The 27,000-nt window shown below is 32.0% G+C and overlaps 3 protein-coding genes and 1 long non-coding RNA gene across 6 annotated transcripts; 2 read left to right on the top strand and 2 right to left on the bottom strand.

The window, feature by feature from the left end:
- Nucleotides 1-251: 251 nt before the first annotated feature.
- Nucleotides 252-6,050, top strand: LOC145941324 (uncharacterized). Its single transcript, XM_083047407.1, has 9 exons — nt 252-619; nt 697-1,172; nt 1,270-1,548; nt 1,641-1,830; nt 1,916-2,173; nt 2,324-2,548; nt 2,641-2,988; nt 3,100-3,266; nt 3,410-6,050. Exons 1-9 carry the CDS (start codon nt 257-259, stop codon nt 3,585-3,587), a joined length of 2,484 nt encoding a protein of 827 aa, XP_082903533.1. The 5' UTR covers nt 252-256; the 3' UTR covers nt 3,588-6,050.
- Nucleotides 6,051-6,088: 38 nt separating this feature from the next.
- LOC145941335 (uncharacterized) lies at nt 6,089-12,793 on the bottom strand. Its single transcript, XR_014426166.1, has 3 exons — nt 12,516-12,793; nt 6,632-6,727; nt 6,089-6,236 (listed from the first exon to the last, which is right to left on the bottom strand). It is a non-coding gene; the product is annotated as an uncharacterized LOC145941335 (long non-coding RNA).
- LOC145941332 (UPAR/Ly6 domain-containing protein crok) lies at nt 7,368-21,317 on the top strand. Its single transcript, XM_083047420.1, has 3 exons — nt 7,368-7,722; nt 13,046-13,207; nt 15,526-21,317. The coding sequence occupies exons 1-3, from the start codon at nt 7,650-7,652 to the stop codon at nt 15,780-15,782; spliced, it is 492 nt and encodes a 163-aa protein (XP_082903546.1). The 5' UTR covers nt 7,368-7,649; the 3' UTR covers nt 15,783-21,317.
- On the bottom strand, nt 17,066-26,120 carry Gcl (germ cell-less). Of its 3 annotated transcripts, XM_083047413.1 has the most exons (9): nt 25,770-26,120; nt 25,473-25,596; nt 24,909-25,005; nt 24,422-24,791; nt 24,049-24,318; nt 23,736-23,954; nt 23,560-23,650; nt 23,301-23,480; nt 17,066-17,202 (listed from the first exon to the last, which is right to left on the bottom strand). In XM_083047413.1, exons 1-8 carry the CDS (start codon nt 25,913-25,915, stop codon nt 23,337-23,339), a joined length of 1,461 nt encoding a protein of 486 aa, XP_082903539.1. In that variant the 5' UTR covers nt 25,916-26,120; the 3' UTR covers nt 17,066-17,202; nt 23,301-23,336. The 3 variants fall into 3 exon arrangements, with proteins under 3 accessions (XP_082903539.1, XP_082903538.1, XP_082903540.1); XM_083047412.1 differs by lacking the exon at nt 17,066-17,202 and having other exon boundaries at nt 21,999-23,480; XM_083047414.1 differs by lacking the exon at nt 17,066-17,202 and having other exon boundaries at nt 21,999-23,465; nt 25,770-26,119.
- Nucleotides 26,121-27,000: the final 880 nt, after the last annotated feature.

Genomic DNA, 27,000 nt, shown 5'->3' on the forward strand with positions numbered 1-27,000 from the left:
TCAGTCTTCGGCTATTTAGACTTGAAAGGCTGATTGTGAAGGAGCCAAAAGGCGCAAGGTGAAAGTAAAATTTCCCCGAGAAGATATACATGTATATACGAGACGAGTGAAGGAGGAGATCTCGCGATATTGAAATACATTTTTATCGGAGAACATTGGAGAAACATGCTCGTGTCGATGTGCCTCGTGATCGTGCCAACTTGGTCGAGTGTCAACTAACAACTAACCTTATTGATGACCGATTAGTGCGAGAACGATGTGTTCCTCGATGAACGCGACTCTCTTTACGATGGACAACGCGATCGACAAGTGGGAGAATACCTGCAGATTGTGCTCGGAGGAGAGGAACGAGATGCTGCCCATCTTCGGTAACGAGGGTCTGCAACGCAGGGTGGCTCAGAAGCTGCGGGCCTGCCTGCCCGTCCTGGTGTACAAAACCGATCCCTTACCCAAACAGATCTGTCAGTTCTGCGCGGCGAGGCTCGACGATGCGTACGAGTTCAGAGAATATTGCCTCAACGTCTACAAGAGTATGCATGCCATGTTATTCAAGTGTAGGCAGGCAGAATCTGTACAGATATTCCTGGACGCGATGAAAAATTCACCGGATCCATGTCAGGTTTGGAATAATTTGCTCTTTCAAACTTTACTTCGAACCAAACTTTTCTTTTAATAATCATTCATTATTATTCATAGGCGCAACTCTGCAAGGACAAGTCTAGAGCACCACCGCCGTTGGTTCCTCTATCAACCGTTCTGCCCTTTGATGATTCGGTCACTTCGCTCAATCAAATTAGCCAACATCATTTGCAAAATGCCTGCATGGAAACCTTGTCCGAACTACCTTGCGAGGTAGAAATCAAAGAAATGAATGCGGATCCAATTTTGGATGCTGAAACTACAATCTGTGAGCCATCGAAGAAAAAACGCAAATTGTCAGATATGTTTGACACAAGTATGCAAATGAATACGGATGTCGTTTCTATATTTGACATGGAAGAAGACGGCACAATTTTCAAGGCAGATTATCAAACGAGAAAAGAAGAGAAACGACCCAGTATTTTGGAACAAGTTTTGACCGGTAATTTGACAATGAATAATCATCAGCAGCTACAACCTAGAGTAAAATTAACTTCCGAATGGTGGTGCGCGCCCTGTAACAATTATTACAAGTGAGTGCTCATAATTTTAATAATACTAATAATTCTGCGATATATCGCAAGATTATAAATTTATTCAATAACTTGCATTTCTTTTCTTTCTTTTCAGAACAAAGGACAGTCTGATGAAACACATGCATTTGCACTGCCCGCGTGTATATACCTGTAGAAAATGTTCTCTATCTTTTGATTCTGTGGAAATCTTGGCAAAACATGAAGCTAATAATCATTTAAAAGTCAAATTGGACTTTACGGAAGACTTGCAAGATTGTCATAAATGCGATCGACAGTTTATAAGCTATGAAATGTTGAGACAACATAGATTACGCGATCATTTAGCCGAATTGACTGAGATTGGAACCAACACGTGGTGTTCATTGTGCAATAGGTAATTTATAGATGATTATTTTTAAAATACATTTGCTTTACAAACTGCTCTTTTTATACATATATTATAAACATACGTGTATCTGTTTTTAGGTTTTTTCCCACTTTAAAAAGTTATCAAACTCACATTCAATTACACACACACAATCAAGCAAATTCGATAATCCAGCAGAAAGTACCTTTCGCAGAGTCTGCAAAGGTAGCAGAACGGCCAAAGGAAATTAAAAAAGAAGAGCAATTCTTTGAAAACGTGAAATCTCTTACGTGTCCCACTTGTGGAAAGGTATGAAATTATAATTACCCTCCTATATGAAGAGTCCTTTTATTAAATTCTACTATACTACTTTTGTTTGTTATCCCCATTATAGGTTTGCACTCAACAAAGTGCATTATCAAATCACATGCGTACTCATGAACCGAAGAGACACAAATGCGACATTTGCGGCCGGTCATTCGGACTTTTTATACGTCTGGCCGCACACAGAGTAACTGAGCATAATGTGCAACCAACAATGTTACCAGTTTTGTCAGCGGTTGAACAGGAGGAAGCTTTGAATGCTGAAAGAGAAGCAAGGGAAGCGAGAGAAGCTAAAACTCGTGGTGCCAAGAATAAATTCTATTCCGAGGTTTGTTTAATCACCAAGGTTCTCTTGATTAAAAATTCATTGTAATTCTCTCTATAACCTACGATACCTATAAACTAAATTAATTGAAATTATAACAGATTTTAATTCTTGAGTTAAATTTTATTTATCATATTATGTTTCTATTTACAGATGATGGAGAAAAATAATGTTCTGTTGGATGACGAATCTTCAACAAAGCGCAATTCTAGTGGATTAAAAAACGTTGCAAGATGTGGTATTTGTCTACTATGGTTTAGCGACCATACAACAATGCTAACACATCTCCAAACACATTCGGACAATTCTCATAAAAATTTCGTATGCCACATATGTAAAAAGTCATTTAAGGAACAATCGCAACTGCTCAGGCATGAGGTAAGATAGTCAATAAAATTGTTCGTATGATTTTTCGTTTGTGGCGTGACATTTTTAAATAACAAATTATTTTTTTTTTTTTTTATTGATAGACTTGCCATAAACGCCTGACACTCGATAATGCTTCGCTATATACATCTCCTGCTTGCAACAAATCATCGTCTATGGATAAAACGCAACAAAAGATGCACACAGTGGATAGAACTTATCACTGCGCAAAATGTAATAAAATTTTTTTCAAAGAAGTATCGCTTCTCACTCATCAATGCACGAGCAAGGCACAATATGGAAAGAAAACTACCGCAAAATCTCTGCAGAAGACACCGTCTTACGATACGGACAAGAAATACAAATGTTCGAAATGTGACGCATCTTTCGCAAGTTCACAATCACGAAATGCTCACATGAGAATGCACGCCGAAGGCACGCATAGCAGTACGGTATGTAGTATACAATTAACGCACAATTTCAGTTACATATCCAACAATACATATACATACATCATGCATGTCTTGAAACCAATAATTATATTAACCAATAATTACATCTAGGCACAGAAACACGAAATTAAAGTTGAAAGGGATGACGAACCGATGCCAAAATTACGCCCGGAGACATCGTTGGAATACAATATGTCTCTTATTGAGCCAAAAATTGAAATCAGTGAACAGAGTACACCCCCACCTCTTAAACGGACTCTCATCAAAACCGCTAATGGGTAAAGAAATGTTTAAAATTATAGTTTTAAATCTCTTCAAATATATAACAATATTTTATATTATTTATTGAATTTATACGATTTATTCTCGGAAGTAAGACACAGGGAAAGGAAAAAAGTACTAATATTTTGTTTATCTCTAGACATCGATGTGGTGTATGTCAATCACCATTCGTCTCGAGGGAGCTAGCAGTAGCGCATTTGAGGTCCGCACATCCTGTGATGCCATATCAGTGCCCTTATTGCAAGAAACGCTTTACGACACAGTACACGTTCACCCATCACATCAAAACGGAGCATCCCGATGAGCCCGAGAAATAAAGGTTGTTCGAAGCTGCATCGAAGGTAGTGAACAGATCGAAATTATATCACAATATGTGCCTCGTTATACGTGACAATTTTGTTTATAAAAAATATACGGGACGCGAGACACGTATGAAACGTTAAAAATAATTAATATCTTTAAAAAATGTAATTAAAATTAAGTTTTGGGGGGAATATATATATTAATGATAATTCTTGTTGTCATTGTTATTATTACTCCATAGTGAAGCTGATAAACTATTGCAATAAATATGCTTCTCATACAAAGTTGCACACAATTTTTACTTTACATACACACTGTTTTCTAAAACCAAAATATTTTTTGAGATATTAATTTGTCATTGTACGTGTCTCGCTGTCAATCCGTATGTCAATCTTCGGCTACTAATTGGCCTTGGACAAAAACTTTTTTTAACACGTAATCGTGCGAATTTAGAGGTGTTTGTTATACGAGGCTATTGATATTAGTACTTACACTATACGTGCCTGTACGTGCTTTGTTTTACACATAGCATTATATAACAAATTTTATTTGTAAACCGCGCAGAGTAAAAGCAGTTCTAGAGCGACGGTAAACAAATTTTAAATGAAAAAATTGAAATAATTATATGAGTTTCATTGCCTGCTAGCGATAAGAATTTGATTATTGTAATTTATATTGTATAACTTGTATTTTTTTTTAGATTTAATTATGTTTTATTCATGACGTTATAATTAAATATAGTTACAGTAACGTATCAAAAATTTTAAAATATATCGATTACAATCACTCTAGAATTGTTTCCTACAAATAACGTATTCAATTTTCCAATGCCATTGTAAGTTATCTTGTGTTTAAGAGATTTCTCACGATATCCCTAATAATATGATAGAAGGAAAAATATTGAGGATTCTAGAATGTTTAATCATGTTAAAATACATTCCCTTTTAAGAAATGTTTTGTGTATCCATGTTGACGTCTTATTTCGTGTTATGTAATTTTTACGTGTCGCCTTGTGATACAAAATGAATTCCTTCTAAGGATATCCAAGATCATAGTTATAACTAGAAAACGAAAACTCAGAACAATGTTACATAATTTAAATATGTACATTGTCTTCGTAAGTTTATTTTATATATATTATAGCTTATTTGCAATAATCTATTATCGAAATTTTATTTGCAATAAACTTATTGAAGTATTACCGAAAATACTTTTTTTTCTATATTAAACGTGTGACGTTTTTCCTCAAAAATATTAGTTTTCATAAAAACTTACTAAAAATTTTTCGTAAAAACGTCAACCTCGCTAAAAAAATATTTTTCTATAATGATTTCAGTATGTTATATATATTTGAAGCTATGTTCTACTTTCTCTGGCGCTACTATTGCCAAAGCGAATTTAATTCGCTTTGAACGTGCTCGACCTACTGCCAATCGATTCTTATATACATTGTACAGCTTACCTTATATTAACCGTTCTAGTTCACGTTATAATTTTTAGATTAATTTACCATCGCTATTTTTCACTTTTGATGAGCTATTGTTTATTATATATTTATGTTATGGTTAACAAGACGGACGAAACTATTTGGAATTCGCTGTAAGAAACGTGTCGAAAAAAATTTAGAATGAATTCGATATATTTATAATAGCGACATTAGAGCGATCGTACACATACCTCTGACTAAATAATAACGTACGATATAATAATGGTATATTCCATGAAAGATGTAGAAATATTTATAATGAAATGCAATGGATAAAGCACAATGACGTAAACATTTAAATAACATCGAAAGCATGTTTCATAAAAAAAATGTCTTAAAAGATTTTATCAAATATATATTTTAAATATTATATTTTTGCATTTACACATCCCATATTTATCGTTAAATATGGTGCTAAAAAAAAAGTGTCGCATCTTGTCTCTCTATGAATGTACAACACAATCTTCATACAAGATATAAATAAAATTTAGAATTAAATGTCCACATACTTTCCACATTTCGCACTAAATGTGGAAAGTGTGTATGAATATAATATTATATAATGATATTGTTGCGTTCTCCTGTGTTTCGTGTCTCAGCGATAAAATCCTTGCGATAATATTTGTAATCTGCTATGCTTGATCGATGCGAAACGAGATGATAAGATCATCTGATGCATTAGATGCTATTATTAATCAGCAAGGAAAAATGTTGAATAAAGAGTCCTAAATAGAGAATCTGAATATAAAATCTTACGACAGCCGACGTATCGTGCGAGCGCATTTTTTACGGCTCCGTTAACTCTATAAAATATTCCTGTTGCGTGTTCCTTCTTGTATGTTTCTGTGTTTTTATTAAGTTGTATTTAAAAACTGTTCCTCATTCATAAGCACGAGTGTGACTAGTGATAGTGAAAGTCGGGAGATATCGATCTCGACTCGTGTGGACGCAACAATATACATTATAATATATATATATACACGTAAAAATATATTTTTTAAATATTTTTCTAAAAAAAAATCCTGTGCGTTTATTGAAATTTTCCATTTGTTCGAAAAAGGTGTACATATGTTATTTACATTGCTTATGTCAATCTGTAGTGCTTCTCGGTACTAGTGCTTCCTGTGCGATGCAGGGGTTTCCTCGCGACACTTTCTTATAACGATCCATCTGCCATCTGTTTAGATACACAACGGAGAGATGAAAGTCTCTTTTCATCTCTATCGTACTTCTTTTCATTTATATATTTGTAACAAATAATTTTTCCTTAGCAAGTATCTTTTACGAGTTATCATTTTATTATATATTGTTTTTATATATTATTTCTCTCTTAATTTTTAATATTAAATAGTTGAGTAATCTAGTCTTTAAAATGAAATTATTTTGTCGAGACTCCGAGAGAAACACGACTATAAAATATGAGCCTGAGGGAAACACACCATACAAGATACTATATTCTCTCCTTTCCATCTCTTTTATTCTCCCCTCTTTCTAGAAATCATAAGATTTATAAGACGTTGCTACTGCCAGGGAAATAGATAAAAGAAATGGGACATATATATATGTACATACGTGAATACGGTAAACAGCAAGATATTGAAAAGCCAATATATCTGACTGAGCGGAAGTTGCTGGCTGTCATCGTGAGACGCCGCAGCACGTCGCGTCCTAGAGAATGCAGACGATTCTATATATGTATGAAAACTAACAAACTGTGAATTTTAGATCATTAATCCTTAAAAAGATGTGATATAATATTTTGAAGATAAAAATGTTTATCAATTCTTCAAAATTATATACAAAAATTGTGAAAAATTGTAACACAATCTTTTACATGCATATTTTTACAATCTTTATGTTACTAAATGTTAATTATTGTAAGATCGACAATTGTATTGACACGGAATACGTTATTCTTAAGCTATCCTAATTTGTGATCTCTGTGATTATAACATCATTAATGAAAAAACAGGATGTCAGAGATAAAATGTCGCTTTATCGAGTCTGGAAAGTGCATTTTAGGAATCTTGATGCGACAGAGAGAGAAGGGTAGTCGGCCGGTTCGGCTTGGCCACGCGCCGCGGGGCCGGGGTATAGGTACATATATGCGTCTCTCAGGATGAACGATAAAGGGACGGAGGGAAGAAGCGAAAGAGACGGCGCGTGCACCATGGCACCATCGACGAATGCCGTGACGGCGGCGGGCGCATCGCAGAGGGGGTGGAATCTGCCGCATAGCGCGCGGGATATAGAGTGTGCCGAGCCGAGAGGGAAACTCGGCGGTGACACAGTCGGATATCGCGCGTCAGTTGCTATGCGTCCGGGTAAAGTGGCGAACGCAGCGCGCGAGAGCCCGAGAACGAATCACCGTCCCTGAAAAAGAATCTCTCTCTCTCTCTCTCATCCCGGTTGCGAAAAGACGCGCGAGACGGTATTAATTACGCTCACTCCACTGCCTAATCCTTTTTCCCGGCGACGACGACGACGACAACGGGAACATTCTCTCCCGGACGACGTGCTCGCCTAACTTCCATGCGACGACCGCGGATCCGGCGCGATTAGAGCACATGGTCCGGCGATCACGACGGCGATGACCATGATCGCGAGTCAAGCCGCGCCGATCATCGGCCTCGTCCTCGTCCTGGCGGCTACCTTTGATCGCGGTGAGTGCCGCTGCCGATCGGACTCACTACCGGCCAGTTCGCGGTTCCTGCTAATAGCGATATTGGCGATCGATCCTCTTCCGCGGACCACGATTATTATCGGAGCGAGTGAGCCTATGTAGATCTCTCGGATCCGACGATAATCGAGCAAATTTAAATTGGCGCGAAAGGGAGGAAGGAAAAATTCGGATCCCGAAATATTTCTTTGCGCGCGCGAAAGCGCGCTTCGATTCCTTGCATTTACATTTTACGACGGATGTAAAATACGGAAGTAAAATAGTAGAACAGTAGTAGCTTTTTTTATTCGAGGCTAGAAAGTAGCGTATATAAAGCAAACAATTTTATACTTATATCTTAAAGGCTATTATAATTGTTTTAAAAATTGATACAATTATAAATGCCTTTGTACTTGAAATGAAAATGCATTCTTTTGCAGTCATTATCTCATTAACACAAATTTACTTGCTTTTTTAAATTTCTGTACAAAACTTTTTTTATTCTTATAAATAGTGCAAAAGAATGTATAAATAAGGTATTTCAAATACGTTTGAAAAACTAGAACATTTTTTCTTACGAGCTTCTAGACTAGTTGCATTAGTTTTCCGGGAAAATATATATATATAGTTGTTAGCGCAATAGAGAAGCACTTGGAAGTTTGCATAGGAAACTTGAGCGAGAAGTTTGTGAGTAATAAGTTTGAACATGAAAGTACCCTTCTCGCGCGCGAGTTGAATAGAACACAGTTCCCATATTCTCGATACATATTAATTGGACGATAATTGGAATTTGTCATTTGCGAATATCGCTTCCTAAAATGCTGGAACGATCGATAAAATACGACCTCGTTCATTTTATTCGCAAGTCGTAGAAAATAGTCGTATACGTGTACGGCGCAATGCGGCGAAGAGGTGATGACAGGGAAAGTTATCGCCGTGAATGGACCGTCTAGACGGAGGATCTCTTTATATGTTGTCTGGTGACTTGAAAGAACTCGTATAACGCGAAAATCTAAAAAAAAAAAGAAAAAAACATTCGAATCTTTGCGATTCAAATTAATTTCGGATGTAAAGTCTTTTCCGTCTTCTTTTAATATTAATAGAAGATCTTTAATATTAATAGAAAATAAGATCTTATTTTAATATTAATAGAATTAGATTAATGTAAAACAATTAATTTTTTTGTCATCTGAGAAATTTTATTTAAAGATTAAAAAGATACAGTTTTTTTTTTCGTTAAATTGTACGTTCTCCAATTTAGCGAAGAAATACTACGATTGTAAAGAGTTAAAAAATATTCGAGAAATTGCAGATCTCTTTTATAGATGTCTTAAACTTGTACGAAAAGAATGTTCAAATGTCTCTTAGACATCTTTACGAAGTCTTATAGACTTGGCGTTGTCTGAAAGACGTTTATAAAGAATGTCTCAACAATGGATGAATGTCTTTTAGATGTCTTTTTACAATGTCTTGTATCATCCGGGAAATAACATCTTCAAATCTTTTTTCTTTTTTGCTTGTTCCAAGCTCGCGAAAAATATTAAGTGCATATAAAAGTGAAAATATATTACAAGCTTTAATATATTTGATGAATTAAACCTATATCGAAAGAGAGAAATTGATTCCTGTGAAAGCAAATCTTCAAAGTGAAATTATAAGAGATGTTTGCAATTTCTTTTAAAGAATATCTCTTTGCAATGCGCTATCAACATAACGATTTACAAATTTACATTATATCTCTGCTATACATATTTCATTTAAATATTACTTATTTGCAGTTAAATAAGCTAATAAGTATCTTTTTAGTTTCACTCTGCATGTAAGTTAGTAATTAAATTACGTATATATAATTATGTCGAATAGTATCATTTATTACAATATTATCGCGTATATGTTGTTATAAAGAATTGGAAATTGTTACGTAAAGATTTGAATTCAGCATTATTACATAAGTAAAAAAGGAGGTCATTTAAAATAGCATCTATACAAACTTCTCGTCTCAAAGTTTCTAAATTGTTTCTGATGTTTTTGTTGAAAAAGAATTGGCTTTAATTTCTTTTTATTTTTATCGATTTGTTTTATTCTTTACAAGGAACAATCTGGAAGATTAAGAAAAGATATGAGTCCTTTATATTATTGATAAATTCCTTACAATTTACTTCAAGATAGATTCATTTCTCCCATTCAGCATTCGATTACATACTTCTAGATACATTGAAAAGGATAAAATAATTACTGAAAATTTGAGAAACTGGTTCCTTATATATATTTTAAGATTAGAGTTTGATTTTCGTAGAAATAAGTTTTTTTTAATTCTCTATTTTTTAAAGCGTAGTCTACCTCTCCTCATCTATTTTTTTTCTCACTTTGTGCATCGTAGATTTGCAAGAAACGGCATTATTTAACAATATTAGCATCTCATACGCGGTATTACGGCCAATGAAGTACCAATCGGCGAATTCTTACAACAGTAGCACTTGTGGTACTTCGAGATGCGCGGATCTCGGATCATGAAAATATTATAAGCGAGACGTGATATTGTTGGATTGAATTTTATTATCGCGAAAAAATATCGCAACGACTGTCCACATTCGGCATAAGCTACAAATTTATTCAGAGTATGTCCTAGAGCCACCGAATGATCGTTTCAAATATGCATGAAAATAAATTGAAAGAGATAATAGTTATTTTTATGCATTTATCCGAGCCTTTGAGCTGCAATTTATATTTAATTATCGTGAAATAATATAAAAATTTCGCTCTTTTGTGACAAAAAATAATTGCGAAATTACGATCGCATTCTGTATTAAATATTTTAACAAAATTCGCTTATGCACATTTGCGCAGCTGAGTCACTTAACGTTGAAAATTAAACAATTTTTTTTTCTTTTTTTTTTCTTTTTGCGAAATTAAGCCATCATTGTGCAACTGGATTTCGTCGTTCGGTATTAAATTCACGACCTCGATCGAACGTATCGTCGAGCTTTAATCGCATTTCTCCCCGCTGACGTTGTCGATACGTGTCCGGTGACTGCGACAGCGGAAAAGTCAAACCCGGGAAACGACTGAGAGGCTGCGACAATAGATATATTCGTTTCCTTGATAGTATCGAAAATATGATTAAGCCGGACGTCTCGTTATCTTCTTAACAAACATCATCTACGATGTTGACGACCTTGCCGTAGTAAAGGTGAAAGTTTTTGGACGAAAAATGGCACAATTGAGAGTAACGCGATGACGTAAACTTTTTCGATATTCAGGCGAACTTTATCACGTGCGATCGAGTTGTTAATTTTTTTCAAATTGAATCGCCTCCCTCTCTATCTTTTCTTTTTCTCGCGACATGCATGTCTTTGCAAGAGCTTCGGGAGACCGGCTGATGCGCCCTTAACGAAACGTTTGATTTTTTTTCCATCCGCGCCGATCGAAGCAATTGCCGATATGAGAGTATAATTGGCATCGGCAATCCGCAATTTGATATATCGCGGTTAAGTGCGCTATTTCCGACAATTTGTTGAAATTTAGGATAGCGTCTACGAAAGCTACCATTGTGAAAGTTATCGAGCGACCCACTTTCTCCTTCTCCGACCCCTTTCCTCTCATTTACCCTCTCCCCCTTTTTTCCTCTCACCCCTTTCTAAGTATTCAGTATATAGTCTTGTGCGTATCTGTTTTCTTTGTAATTATAATGTTAGTTTTTGTTTCTGTTATCTGTATTATCTATATATATATATATATATATAATATTTTTAATAAGATATATATATACATATATATTTTTTCCAAAATGTATTATACAGATTGCTTTTCTAATTAGATATTTTCTGCTATGTATATGTATTTAATTATACGTTTTTACACGCTTAGTTTCATCAATTCTTATTCGTCGAATAACGATTATATTCATCAAAAATTTATCGTTGATATCGAGGCAATAATGTGAGTGAAGAAAATCATATAGATTCAATCGTAAATAAATAAAACAGTATTAGTGAAAGTACAATAATGTCCATTACGAGTAAATTCGATTCTTGAGCTTAACGATTGTTTTATCCTTTGACATATCTAGATATCATTAATAATATATTTAATTCATCGTTAGCAAATTTTCTACTTTTTTCGTTTATTTGACTTTTTTTACAAAAGTCGCTTAAAACAAAGATAAATTTCATTTTTATACACATTTTATATATTATCTATCGTAATAAAGTATAATATAAAATGAATCCAAGTAAACTCGCGTGCGTAATAATAAGAAGTTATGTAAGAGTAGTAGTAATATCTTATTTTGTGTCTAGGAATATGCTTTCCTAAAAATAAAATTATAAAGTTACGAATATTATGATGACACAATACAGAAACAACATAACGCAATAAAATATAAAGCCTATTCTACAATGGACGCAAAACGCAAAACGAATGCGACCAGATGCAATACATTTGATGAATTGCTTCACTTGATCTCATCATTTCTCGTTAAAAAAGGCATTCACAAATTTTAACCTCTTATGTCACAGTTAAAGTAAGCCACACTTCTGTTGATAAAGGTTTTCTAATGCCTTTTTTAACGAGAAATGATGAGATCAAGTGAAGTAATTGATCAAATGTATTGCATCTGGTCGCATTCGTTTTGCGTTTTGCGTCCATTGTAGAATAGGCTTAAAAAAATACATAATAAAAATTGTAAGGACTGAGAGGGAGAAATGTGTAGAAAGAAAATTAATTATTAATAATATTTAGAAAATTTACGTGTCGCTCGATATCAGATACTTGAAGTAAAACGTTAAATTGACTTACTCATGTCGCTCATCCATTTGTCCCTCTAATCGCCTAATTTTATACCCAGCTATAAAATTCGGTTTCTTCGTATCGATCCACGACACAGCTGAGTGTAGGTCATCGCGTGCCTTGCCTGTTCGATATCAGCTGGCGCCGTATCAGCCTAGTTCCGTAGTCGTGGGATGCAACGGGTGCGCGTGCAGCGTTACGTCATATAGAAGGGCGAGAAAACGTGAACCAGACCTTTCCTCGATCGACGCGTTCGAGGCTCGAGTCTGACATCCGATTGTCTTGAACCTGTCATAAAATCGCAATTAAAAATTACTATTTTTAATTTGAATTTCAAAGATATGTAAAATAGTCTGCTGGCATCCTAACGCGCGATCTTTATATAATTGCATAAAGAAAAGCGCCCCGACATGTCCTAGAAGCTCTAGAACTTTCCGGAATTTTAGAGATTTGGGGATGAGAAACTATATTTCTTGCATTCGATCTTCGTATTCTTGAAGGACGAGATAAATAGTAATCGGTTTCCTTTTTTATCTCAGGTGAAGCGATAATATGTTATCAATGCAACAGCGAGTACGACCCGAGATGCGGCGACCCGTTCGATTCGTACACTCTGGGAACTGTGAACTGCAGCTTCCAGCCTCGTTTGGAACACCTCAGTCATTTAGAACCTACTCTTTGCCGAAAAATCAGTCAAAGAGGTGAGGCCACTTTTATATAAAGTTTTGTTAAAAAATTTAATTCAATTCTATCAAAATATGAAAAAAGAAAAATTTCAATGAATAACAAAAGATACACACATAGATATTTAATATATTAAATTGAGTAAAATATCGTGTATTTCAGTAATTTTATATTTAATTGTTAATAATCATTTTCAAAAAATCACGAGAACTCGCAGTTGTAGCAATCTGTTGCATATCTATACATTTGTTATTTAATAAACTAGAACAACACAAGCGCGCGCCATTCTCCGGTTTTATGTTAAAAAAAATATTTTTTTAAAAATAATATAAAATTTGTTTAAACTCCATTAATAGTTTTTCATAGAAATCAGCTGATTAAAGCGTTAATTTATTAATTTAATTTTTAAATAATATGATAAAAAATTAAAATAGTATAGTAATATGTTGTAAATAATATGTTATAATATCTTATTCTCGATTAATATTTTTTGATAGAAATCAGCTGATAACTTTCAAAAATATTAATCAAGTTTAAAGTATTATAACATATTATTTAAAATATATTATTATTTTAAAAATTAATTAGCAAATTAACGCTTTAATCAGCTGATTTCTATCAAAAAATATTAATCGAGTTTAAAGTACTATAACATTTTATTTAAAACATATTATTATTTTATAATTTTTATTACATGCTATTATTTAATAATATAAATGTATACATAAATGTATATATATATAAATGTGTACATAAATGTATATATATATATATATAAATGTGTACATAAATGTATATATACATATATAAATGTGTACATAAATGTATATATATATAAATGTGTACATAAATTAAAAAGTTAAATGTAAAACGGTGACATAAAATAATGTAGTAAATGTAAGTAGTATAGGTCAATAAAAGTAGTATAAATCAATAAAATATTAAAAGTTAATATTTATAATAATAAATAATAAGCAAAATTAATTAATTTGAAACATTATAATTAAGGGATTAAATGCAAAACAGTGATATAAAATAATGATGTAATAAATATAAGTGATATAGGTCAATGAAAGTAGTGTAGATCAATGAAAGTAACATAAGTTAATAAAAACACTATCAATCAATACATATAACAATAAATAATAAGCAATATTAATTAATTTGGACATCACGATTAAAGGGTTAAATGCGAAACAGTGATATAAAATAATGGTGTAATAAATATACATACATATACGCGAAAAGATATAGCAGCGTTAAATTAATCATTTATGAGATATTGACGCTAAATTGAGAATAAAATAGTCCATTGATTTTAAAATGGAATCGCGCATAATTCTGTATTCGCAAGCTGCCTAAAAGTTGCCTCCTTTTTGCGATGTTGATTAGCTGTCTCAATTTGCATCGTAAATTATATTCATAACATCGAGAGGCTGCCATTGCGAGGGTTAGCAGTTTGACAGTTTGTCCAAAATAAAAGAAAATAAAATAATAATATGTTTTAATACTTTAAATTCGATTAATATTTTTGACAGTTATTAGCTGATTTCTGCGTCAAAAAATATTAATCGCGGATAAAGTATACATATATTAAGTATAACTATATATTATAACATATTATTTTATTTACAATACATTATTATATAATTAAAATAATAATATATTTTAAGTAATATAATATGTTATAATACTTTATCCGCGATTAATATTATTTTTGACAGAAATCAACTGTCAATAACTATCAAAAATATTAATCGAGAGTTTAAAGTATTATAACATATTATTTAAAACATAAAAAATTATTTTATTTTATTTTATTTTGGACAAACTGTCAAACATACTGCTAACTCTCGCGATGACAGCTGCTCGATGCTATGAATATAATGCACAACGCGAATCGAGACAGCCAATTAGTATCGCAGAAAAGCGACAACAATGTCAATAACATGCCTTTTTTTAGAAAGGGAGGATGTAATTTATATCGATTACAATTGTGTGTGCTTCTATTTTTCATTAATAAACTCGCAATATCCTACATACAATGTTTTACAAATAACGTATGATAATAATGTAACAAACTTGTATAGCTGTTATTATTATACCAAATTGTAATAATGTATATATTAATGCGTAATTATCAGTTATATACATTTTTATTCTATATAAAAAGGTCAAGATCTAAGCAAATAAAGTAATCGTTAACAATAGAAAAAACGAGTTTGAAAGTTAATAAAACGACATATCTTTTCTAAAGTTATACAGCTTAAAATTGTTAAATAGGCAAAGAGAAATTTATTTAGCAATCTCCCGTCATATATGTATACTGTTGCAGTATACGGCAAGGAGAGAGTCGTCCGAAGCTGCGGCTACATCACGGACGAGAAGGACAACGGCGAGTGCCTTAAGAGGTCCGGCACCCACGACGTGCGCGCGTTATATTGCTCGTGCACTGGTGATCTGTGCAACTCCGTCGAGAGTCTCCGCACGCCGTCCTTACTGCCATTGGCATCCCTCCTGACTGCCGTTCTGGCGATACCGAGTCTGCTCCTGTCGTGCCCGCCTATCTCTCGCCAGCTTAATTCTGCCTAACAATTGATCGAGTCACGCGTCAAGAGAATCCGAGTCAATCCAGCCAGCCGCTAATAAACGGACCGTTCGTATATCGAGATACGCGATTAGATCAGGAACGCCAGTTTCGATTATTAATAAATAGGTATTTGTCAATTTCGCTATACGATTTCCCCGATTGGAGGGATTGATATATGTATAAGCGCGAGGGAAAACCAACGCAGGAGAGAAAAAACGCTATTTCGATTTTCAGCCTAATCTTCTTCAGGCCTAATCAAACCGGACGATGATCGCTTCCGCGAATATTTTGCATTTGAGCTATCGAATTTTTCTCTCTTTCCTGTCCCGAAATATATATACCCGGATATCTGATTACTATACAACGAATCCGACATTACTTTCCCTATTTTTCGGGGATCGAAATTCTCTCGGTGAGTTTTAAAAATCTTTAATTTTTCGCGCGCATACATATTTTGCAAAAGCATTAAGGAAAAACGTGGAATTTTTTATAATTTTGTTTTCTACAATCTTTCTACAGCTTCTATTCTTCTTTCTCTTTTTTTCTTATTATATTCATATAAGATTCTTTTACAATTTCGATAAACTGAACTTTCCTCAATATGATAAATATACATTTCGAATAAAATTCTCGCGTACCCGCATTTTAATTCGATTCGAATGGATATGAAATTAATATTGAGTAATATTCAATAAGAGTATCGGATATTCTGTATATGTGTTGCATAATTCTAATATTAATCGACCGATGACTATACGATAGAATATACATTTATGAGATAAATAACATACAATTTAAATTAATGATATAGTATACATAGTCTGATTGGAACAAATCGAGCAAACAATAATTCTTCTTTATTAATTTTTTGTCTGCGATAAAGTTCAAAAACAAATGACTTATTATCTCTTAAAAAAATAGAAATACGCAAAGATTTAAAATCGTGGATTTGATGCATCGTGAATTGTCATGGAAGATCAAAAAATATGAATAAGAGACAAATGTCTAGTTGAAACTTATACCTATAAAATATAAATCTGTATTTAAACAGCTTTTATTTTAAGATACAAATTATTTATATAAATCTAGCAGTTTTTTATTATGGACTCTATTATTAATTTATAAATGTATGTATTATACATTTGACTCACTTTATTCTGTTACGTATAAAATTTTATTTTCTTAGTTACACAAGCGATATAAATATCACCAAACAAATAATCTCGGACTTACTCGCTTCTCATCAAAGACAAAATTATCATACCTTGGCGCCACACTTTTTCCCAAAGGATTCACCGGAATAATAATATGGCATGTCTCTTGAAAGACATAGTAAACATCTTAGGGAAATTTTCAAACCTCATAGGTAGTAATCGGGTAGATTTAATCGACTCCTCGACAGTGTCTTAGGCTGCGAACGGTCTGCAAAAAATAGCCGGATTATAATATAGCGTAACGGTGATAACTGCCAGATACGCGAAGGCAACACTTCAGTAGAACATATCTTCGCGAAAAAAAAGAAAAAGTATAAGAGAAAAAAAAGATAAACACGGCCTCTCTGCGTAAAAAGAAAATCAATCATCGGTGTCTTTCGCTGATATCGCACTTGTCGCGCGATTTTTTGTCGGCTTAATTAACTGTGCTAATTCAACTGTCGAATAGAGAACTTCTGGATATTTTTTGCACAAGTAGATTAAGAGGAATCGATTAGGGATTTAATTAATTTTTTTTTTCAAAATATCTCATAATATTATGAAATTATTATTCACACATGTTTAAGTAACGTACAATTATTTTGTCACATACAATCACGCGAGATCCTAAATTTTATAAAAAAAGATTTAGAAATTTATAAACTTTTGTAGACTGAATTCCTATCGATTCTTGTTAATTCGCTTACTTTTGTATAGGACCGACTGAATGTTTTGTTGCACGACAAGTGTATTATCGAACTAGGAAGCGTATTAGGAAAAGAGTATTAGGAAAAGAGACAGGTACCTCTTATGAAGGAATTATATAATTAGTATAACAAAAAGAGTCTCTCACACACACACACACACGGTAACGTAAAGCAACAAAGTAGCGGCATCGCGACACATTTCGCACCCCGCCTGTTACTGCTGAACATAAATGTGTGTTTGTGCATGAATGTTTCTGTATGTACGTATGTATGTGTGTGTATGCATAATTACGATGTACGTAATGCACGCAAAATAAAAAAAATATATATATTTTGTTGTTGAAACAAAGCCGAAATGGAATTGCACGCGAGATTGATAGACCTGCTTATTTCTAGAAATGCAATATGTTATGTAGAGTTTATGATGAAACAGCATATAATGCAGGATGCACTCGATGCATTCGTTCAGTCTACTTCAATATTCTCTCTCTCTCTCTCACGTATTATTATTTAATTAAAGTTTATTTTTTTTATGTAATTATTTCTATTATATATAAGATTTAATATTATATTATGCAATTTTACAGTACGTGTATTATTTTATAGGATTTGTATAATTATATATTATTATTTTTATAATATATAATTTTTAATATACATTCTATTACCAATTTTTTTAATATATATATGTATAACAAAATTAATAATTATTATAGAATACTATTTTATTAATTTGAAAAATCATTATGTTTATCCAAAAAATATCAATTATTTGACTTGAAACACTTGATATTAAATCAAGAGAGAGTTCTCCAATTAAAGTAAACTGAAGTAAAATCTGAATGGATGTAATATATCTCCTCCTTAACCGATTCAAGGTGAAACCTTAACACCTTATAAAATACTAATGCTATGTAAAACGGGCTATGTAAAGAACGGGACATAACATATCGACGATATGCCGAGAGAAACCTCGCATTTAGCTCTAGTAAGGGTTGAAAATCCACCATCGCGTCCACGATTATTCGCGTGTTTCGCAAAAGTTTGCAATAAGTGAAGTTTAAGCAAGTAAGCAATTTGAGTCACCTGAGCGTACAATAACCGCCATTTGTATGCGTGTATGACTGAATGTATGTGTGCATGTGTCTGTGCAATAATAATTGAGCGTAACGCTAAACTCGATAGCTCAATTAGGGCCGGTTGTTGCACCTTCGGGCATGTAAAGTCTCCGCTATAATTTATCTAACAGATAAATCTCCTTTATCTCTCTCTTTTTAGATCGTACAGCATACTGGCCATAATAATAATATAAACAGAGAGATCAATAAATTGACCGATGTTGGAAAAACCGGCCCTTGATACAATTCGTTGCTGTTCTTTTTTGCTCACGGACGACAAAAGTAAGAGGATAAATACAGGGTGTTCGGTAATAAGCGCATTTGTGCCGATCATTGTTATTCCTGATCGAAAAAGCTGAAATAATGTTTTTCTCGTTACCTGAATTTAAATATATCAAATCCTATAATTTCTAAAACTTTAAAGTTTATTGATAATTGTACTTCAACTCGACATTAAAATTTTTTTTTCTTAATCTATTAATACTTTAATACGTACATACGTTACAAAAATCACATTCGTTATCACAACTCAGAAATGCATTCATGCCTTCAATTACATTTTTAACAAGATAAAACTATTTCATTTTTCGATAATTGCTACATGTGCTTGTACTAATAGTGATCGAACACTCTATATAATACTAATGCTAATAATAATAGTAATAATGATAAAATACACAGCAATGTGCGATATAAGCAAATGACGAGCGAGCAATAACGAGGAAAAGAGAATAGGTTTTTTAGTTTAGATTTTTTTCGACAAAAAAAATTATTATAAGTGAGAAAGAGAGAAATAGCGTGCTTTATCAATATAATAAATTACATCACATATAGTAGTATTACAAAGTGATCGTCACTATTGCTGCTGTCCACCACCCGTCGTCGCCATTATAATATTTCCATTAATAACAATCGTTACTAATTACTATTACCACCGCTACTATTATTATTACTATTATAGTTATTGTTAGTACGTATACATTAACGCGACCCGTTGTTATAAATAATACTGCTGATAATTATTATTGTTAGAGAGCAAGTGGCAACAATCTTTTGATGGACGTGATGGTATTGTTAAGACTGGAAACGACAGGAGAAATAGAGAGAGGGCTGCTAAAGTGGAAAAAAAGTTGACGTGGACACGGAGACAGAGTGAATAATTGAAATTTTGATGCTATCGAAGATTATAAATTAATGTAAAATCACATGCTTTTAGTATTGGCTGCAATACTCTATATTTAAGACTAGAAACAATTTTCGTTATTAGCAAATTTGATAGTAAAAAAAAAACTTTACCTTCTTCCAACGCTTTCTCTTTCATCTCCCCTGTCGTTTCGAGACGAGTGATTTTATTCCATGTCATTGGAAATATTGCGACTCCATAATTAGAAAAAAATATGGAGTTCTTGTTGTCGAGATTGACTTGCATTCTTTTGATATACGTATATTGGGACACGTCGAGAGACTGCAGAAAGGATATTATAGCTGTGAGAGTACAGTTCATTATTTCTCGAGAATGACTCGAGAATACGACGATCATATTGCAAGGATATCTTGAATATCTGCGAATATCCAAATGTCTCATAGTATATGCAAAATTTCACGCAATATGTTACGAATATGTTATGATATATTCTGCTTTTATATTTTTTAAACTATTATCGGAATTTTTTCAAATGCCTTAATTCTTAATTTCTTGATGTGATTTGTTCAATTTTCAAACTTCCTATCATCTCTTATTGCAATCATATACTTGTGACATTTATATTTTTCGCGCGAAATAAACGAGTATATTAATTGCTCATACGTGTGCGATCTAAAAATTAATTTTATAATTCTTTTCTAAATGAAAAAATATTGCAAACATTATTATATCTATCAAATGTGATACTCTACTGACTAAAGGAAACGCTGCAGTATTTAAAAAAAAAACGCTGCCATATTTTGAAAATAGCGATATATGTATAGCTCTTATATTTAATAAGATATTGTATAATATTAAAAAATATATTATATTATAATTTTATATTGTAATATAAAAATATTATATAATATTATATTGTTATATAATATAATATTATAATATAATATTATATTATAATTTATATCCTATTATAATTATATTATTATTATATTGTTATATATGAAAGTGTTTCAATTATAGATCACTATTTTCGAACTACGGCAACGTAAATTTTCTACTGAAATTACATCAACTCGAAATTATATGAAAATTATTTCCATATTAATGCGTCAATTAAGACTCACTTTAATAATATAATCAAACGGAGATTAATGATCGTCGTAGTAAAATTGCAAAATTCTAGGACATTTTTCATAGAACGTCTTTTATTGTCTGTGACACGTGTCAAAAGAATGCCTATGTCAAACCTCATTAAATCTGTCGTAATGTTCATTGTGTGTCGCGTACACACGAGTGTAACATTACAATATCATATATTCTGTACAGAAAGAGAAAGAAAGAGTATTCTGCCAATAATAAAGTGTTGAGCGATTAACGAGGGATAGCGTATTTCTATTACAAATCTTCATAATAACCCGTTTTTTTTAGTGAAAAATATATTACGATGTCGTATAAGAATTTCTCTGAAAACTAATAAATAATTGATTGTGTGAAATAATATTCAATTCCGAAATTTTTATACAGAAACTAAAACAACACAAGCGCGCGCCATTCTTCGATTTTATATAAAAAAGAATGATATTTTTATATCACTTTGAATTAAAAAATTAAGGCCTGTGTAAGTCGTAGGACATTCGCTGTGGGCGCGTTTTAAAGGTCTCTTCAAGACCTACAAAATGAGCCCTCAGCGAATGTCCTACGACTTACACAGGCCTTAATTTTTGAATTCAAAGTTTAAACGTTTTTCGCGAAAATTAATCGAGTTTAAAGTACTATAACATTTTATTTAGAACATATTATTTTATAATTTTTATTACGTACTATTATTTTAAAATTTAATTAACAAATTAACGCTTTAATCAGCTGATTTCTATCAAAAAATATTAATCAAGTTTAAACAAACTTTATATAAAAATTAATTATTACACTAAAACAATTGACATTAAAATTAAATTAATTAATTAAACTTGAATTGTAAATGTTGAAAAGATTATTTTATGAAGGTAAGAGTGAGTATAGGTACATGAGAAAAATCACACAAACTGCATGTATCTATCAAATTTATTATAATTTTACCGAAAGATTATTGTAGTAAGAAAATATTTTTACAAAAAAAAACCATCTACAAAAGTTATAGTTTTATGCGTATTATGAAAGTTAATTTACTTATACGCATTAGTTTCTCTTTAAGTAGATAAATATGAAAAAGGCACTAGAATATATCGAAGAAAACTCTTTACTGGGAAGACAGGAAAGTCGCTCTTTTTATATAATGTGTTATGTTAATAAAATATACTTTTTTTCAATTGAACAAATCAAGAATATAAACTGACAAATAAAGAATATAAAAAAAATATCTTCAAATTTTTAAAAAATGTTCTTATAAATATATATATATATATATATAAAACTTTATAACGCGTATATAATATAGCTTCTTGACTATATACATATAAAAAAAAATTGTTTAATATTGCAGTAACCTCTTGAGTTATACAAATTAATTATAAAAATAAGTTAGATATTAAAAAAGTATTAAAGTATTAAAGGAGCAAACAGAATTCTCTGATTATGCAATATATCTGATCTACTAAATTATCATTAATGCAATTTTATTCAGTCCGAAGAAACATTCTCAGGAATGATTAGAGGAAAAAAGATTATTTAATGACAGGGGGAAAGGGCTCTTGTCAGTTGTTGGAATGACCGTCTTAATTAATACAAATGCATCAATTATATCAAATCCAATATACATTGATGTAAAAGTATATACAGAATGTTCCATTTCTACCGTGTTATCTTTTGATGATAGACTTTTTAGCCAATTTGGGGAGTTGATTTTTCCTTAGAAAAATATCATATAATTATTTATCACATTCCAATCTTCAAAATTATGTACATTATACATATATCTTCATAGTAAGAATCAAAATTAAAATTCTATCTTCATAGTTTACTTGGAATGAATTAAGAAACATAATTGTATCATCTATTTTATTTCCAAATTAAAAAAAATTTTTTTATTATATTCTCAAATATTAATTATACTCGATAACAACGTTAATTATACTTGATAAGGATATTTTCGCTTGAAAAACTGTCAAGTCACCAAAGAATGACAAAAGAATTTGTTAAGACTAGTAATAAACTAGTAATCTTAGTATAAAAGACTAGTGCAGTAAAAATGGATCCTGTATATCACTGCAAGAGAAAGAATTTGATCTCTACTAAAAATTCGTATCTCTTGCTACTTAAGTGTTGCGCCAAATAGTAACATATGTCTACGAATTTATCCAACATTCGTAATCAAATGGAATATGTTACAAAGCATTTAACTGGAAAATTCGACATCTTTTACCTTTACATATTCATAAAGTGTTATATTCTTGAAATGCTAAGTATCCGAAAACACGACGTCGGCCGACGTCTTTTCTTCTTCCAATGAGAGTGGTGTGACTAGTTGCATGTTGACCGATATGTACAGGGGATAAGTTAGCTGCTTGTCCAAAGACATTATCTCGTGCTGAAAAAAGATGTGCTGTTGCAAAAATGACATATTATATCACATAATCTTATATAAATTATATTACATAATCGATCTTATAATGATAACTTACTTCTGTATTCTTTCTCAAACGTAATCTTAGCATACCCGAATTTTGAACATGCTTTACTTGACGTTGCTCGTCCAATGAAAATAAACAGACTCTGAAAATTGAAAAATTTCATATTTTTGTTATTATTCTTAACTCATTTCGTTTTTAAATTCAAGCCAAGATAATTATAAGCTTACTTTATCAAAATTTTATGTTCTTTATGATTGGCTTTAATATGCTCTGTGTCCGCTCTATGATTTCTCATAATGCGCAAGCTAGTTGTGTCTACAGTCATTACTAAGTCTAGTCCATAATGGAATGCTTTCCATCTCCAAGTATGTTCACCTGGCTTTTCGACACATCTACCACATCGAAAGCATTCCTTTGAAAATTCTTCTTCCGTCATCTGCATTGGACTGTAAATCAGAAAGAAAATAGATATATAGTCTAATTTATCCAAATCTATTTAAGAAAAATTGAATTGTATTTAATATTTAACTGCAAACGTACCCTCTATCTAAATTTCCATCAACTCTTAATAAATGATGCCACTGTTCTCTATAAGCATTGTACAGCCAATCTGGTGGTATTAAATTATCATTATACAAGATCTTGTCATCTTGTTCGTGTAAAAGTAAATATTTCATCTTTAGTGCCTTGAAGGGTGCTGCGTACTCTTTTCCTTCATCAGTCGTTAAAAACGGTTCCGTCCACTTGTGATTTTTAAAATAATCGTCGATTTTCAATGTATCATTGTAATCATGTACATGTGCAAATAACCTATATAACAATACAAAAACATGTACAATAGATGCATTTTGAATGTTTATTCTACATTTCTTAAAATTGAATGAGATATATATAAAAACACTTATAAACTTACCATATGCGTAACATGAGATATATGCAAAATTCTGTTTGCAAGACAACTAAATCAGGACTGGCAACTAATTCTGCCATTAAGTCTGGTGTAATTTCTTTTAAAAAAGGCGGATGTTGCCATCCATAATTCAATAGATTGACCTCCAACCATCGTTTTGCAGCTGCTTTCACAGTAGGTACGCCATATGACACGGCCGCATTATAATATGGCACAACAGTCTCACTATTTGTAGTTTCTATCATAATGTCCGCACACTCGTCTATTAAGCCTTGCAATTGAAACAGAACAGATGTTGCCAAAATAGAAATAACTTCTTTTGGCTCCAAAATGATTTCGTCTTGATAGAGCGAGCCTAACACTGTAGACAATGCTGAAACAATTGTAGATATTCTTTCTAGATGACCATTTGTATCGTTCTTAAATTTTTTATACAACATGTAAGAGTAACTGTCGGTATATTTAATTAAATTAGGTGATATATTCTTACAATTCATTGTAATGTTAGGATCTGTGATTTCTACATTAATGACTTTCTCATTAGTCTCTCTCCAAGAACCAGAAAACATACTAGCAAAGTATGGACTCTGCAAAGAAAATGTACATTTTTTTTAAATATCTTACATTAGAACTTTGCTATTTGATTATATAAAATATAATCATAATTATGCAATTGAAAAATTGAATAACAAACTTTTTTATCAATTTGAAATTGATACTTTTCTAAAATTTTGCAACAAAAGTGTTTAGTAGTTATAAACTATATAAATTTTTGCAAACAAGACTTAATTTCGAATAGATTTTATTTTAACAATTAAATTTGACACTTGTAGTTCTAAAGATATTTAACATTGAAAACTATGTTTTATATAAATAATAAAATATTATATTAAATATATTTATGTAAGCAAAAATATGCATCAGAAAATTATCAAAGAATCTGTTATTAAATTGTTACACGTATAAAAGGAAAATTAAAAGGGGGTCAAAACATATATACACATGTGTTGTATTGTGTGCATGTGATTCGTGCGCGCGCCCGTGCGAGTCATACCTGACTAATATAAACTTTATGTAATCTCCATGCTCTTCCGAGTATGAATACAGTTATGTCACTGCCTTTCTCTTCTTGGAACAGGGTTTTGTATATGTACTGTGCCGTCGTGAGCAATTTTCTCCTGCAAACGAGATATTCGAGATGTAATATATCGACAATAGAATGTATAAAATATTTAATATGATATATTTATAATTAACAAAGTATAACCCCACGTCACTCTGACAGGCGAGGGAGAAAATGGCGGGATAGCGAAATATCGGGAAAACACAATCAAGATGGAGATTATCTTACTTTTTCGGTGTATGCAGCGTTCGTTCGATATAATCGGACTCGGAGTCACAGTCGTATTCCTCGATGTACTTGCGCTTACAGCCCCGATACACATTGTGGACAGCTGTGTTGGACATGGACGCGATTCTGCTCGCGAAGCTACCCATTTTTGCGTCGAGATATTCTTCCACAAAGCCGCCACGTTCCCGTAAAGATACACCTTTTATTCACGTACGTCGTTGTTGTCCTTCTCCAGAGCTTCGAAACGAGTCCATGAAGCGCGTAGGTGTACTGACTTCGCCGACTTGTACTGGCGGATGGGCGGAAGCGAGAAGCGAACGACGCATGTAAACATTTGACATGTGTAGCAGCTCAGGGCCGGAACTTCGAGGCCGGGGGCCCCAGGCTCCAAAATAGCATGTCAATCGTGTGCATTTAGGATGCAATCTAATATCGTCGATATTATCGCAATATGAAATATACATTCAGCTCCAACATTTAATCGCTCTAAATAAAAATTTATCTTTACATCTCCTGATGTATAAAAATAAAATATTATTTTTTCGATATGTGAATAATGATTAAGTATTCTTTGCTGCGCCGTAGGATAATGTTGAAATAGAAAAAACCGAAACTTTTGATATACAATTTGTTTGTTTATCAATTGGATATAAGCCTTGAAATCACATATATATCCACTTTCACCATCATCCTGTATATATGCTGATGCACCTGAATTGATCTGAATATATTTGACGTTTTGCATGCCTATAATCAGTGTTGTGCTTAGATGATTTTAAAATTAGCTAGATAAAGATGAGATAAAAATATGTAAATTCATCTTAGATAAGATGAAGATGATTTTGTTTTAAATATATCTAAATAAAAGATAAAATTATATGACGATTCATCTAGATAACTTCCAGATAATATTATTTTTAAAATCGCTTATGTAAACAGTTAAAAAATGTAATGTAAAATAAAAAAATGAAAATTATAGATATAAAAATATATTTATAGTTTTATTTATAAGTTTTTATCGTTTACTGCTCAAGTTCTATTACTTAAAATATTTTCATGTGCTATGAAACTCTAAACCAAATTATCTGAATATTATGTTAGATAATTTAGTAAAGATAACACTTTTTTTTATCTAAGATGCAGATATAGATAATACATTTTTTTATTATCTATATAAAGATAAGATAACGCCAAAATTTCATCTAGATGATCATCTATATAATTTTATTTA

Source organism: Prenolepis imparis, unplaced genomic scaffold, assembly GCF_030444845.1.
Source record: "Prenolepis imparis isolate NDT839.2.m4 unplaced genomic scaffold, iyPreImpa1.0 SCAF_10, whole genome shotgun sequence".
Classification (NCBI taxonomy): Eukaryota; Metazoa; Arthropoda; class Insecta; order Hymenoptera; family Formicidae; genus Prenolepis; species Prenolepis imparis.

Coding starts and splice junctions, on each gene's coding strand:
- LOC145941332 (XM_083047420.1), top strand. CDS start 7,650: ATGACCATGATCGCGAGTCAAGCCGCGCCGATCATCGGCCTCGTCCTC. Junction 7,723..13,045: donor GGCGGCTACCTTTGATCGCG/GTGAGTGCCGCT, acceptor TTTTTATCTCAG/GTGAAGCGATAATATGTTAT. Junction 13,208..15,525: donor CCGAAAAATCAGTCAAAGAG/GTGAGGCCACTT, acceptor ATACTGTTGCAG/TATACGGCAAGGAGAGAGTC.
- Gcl (XM_083047413.1), bottom strand. CDS start 25,915: ATGGGTAGCTTCGCGAGCAGAATCGCGTCCATGTCCAACACAGCTGTC. Junction 25,597..25,769: donor ACGCTGCATACACCGAAAAA/GTAAGATAATCT, acceptor TCTCGTTTGCAG/GAGAAAATTGCTCACGACGG. Junction 23,651..23,735: donor GAACATAAAATTTTGATAAA/GTAAGCTTATAA, acceptor TTCAATTTTCAG/AGTCTGTTTATTTTCATTGG.
- LOC145941324 (XM_083047407.1), top strand. CDS start 257: ATGTGTTCCTCGATGAACGCGACTCTCTTTACGATGGACAACGCGATC. Junction 620..696: donor ATTCACCGGATCCATGTCAG/GTTTGGAATAAT, acceptor TATTATTCATAG/GCGCAACTCTGCAAGGACAA. Junction 2,989..3,099: donor AAGGCACGCATAGCAGTACG/GTATGTAGTATA, acceptor AATTACATCTAG/GCACAGAAACACGAAATTAA.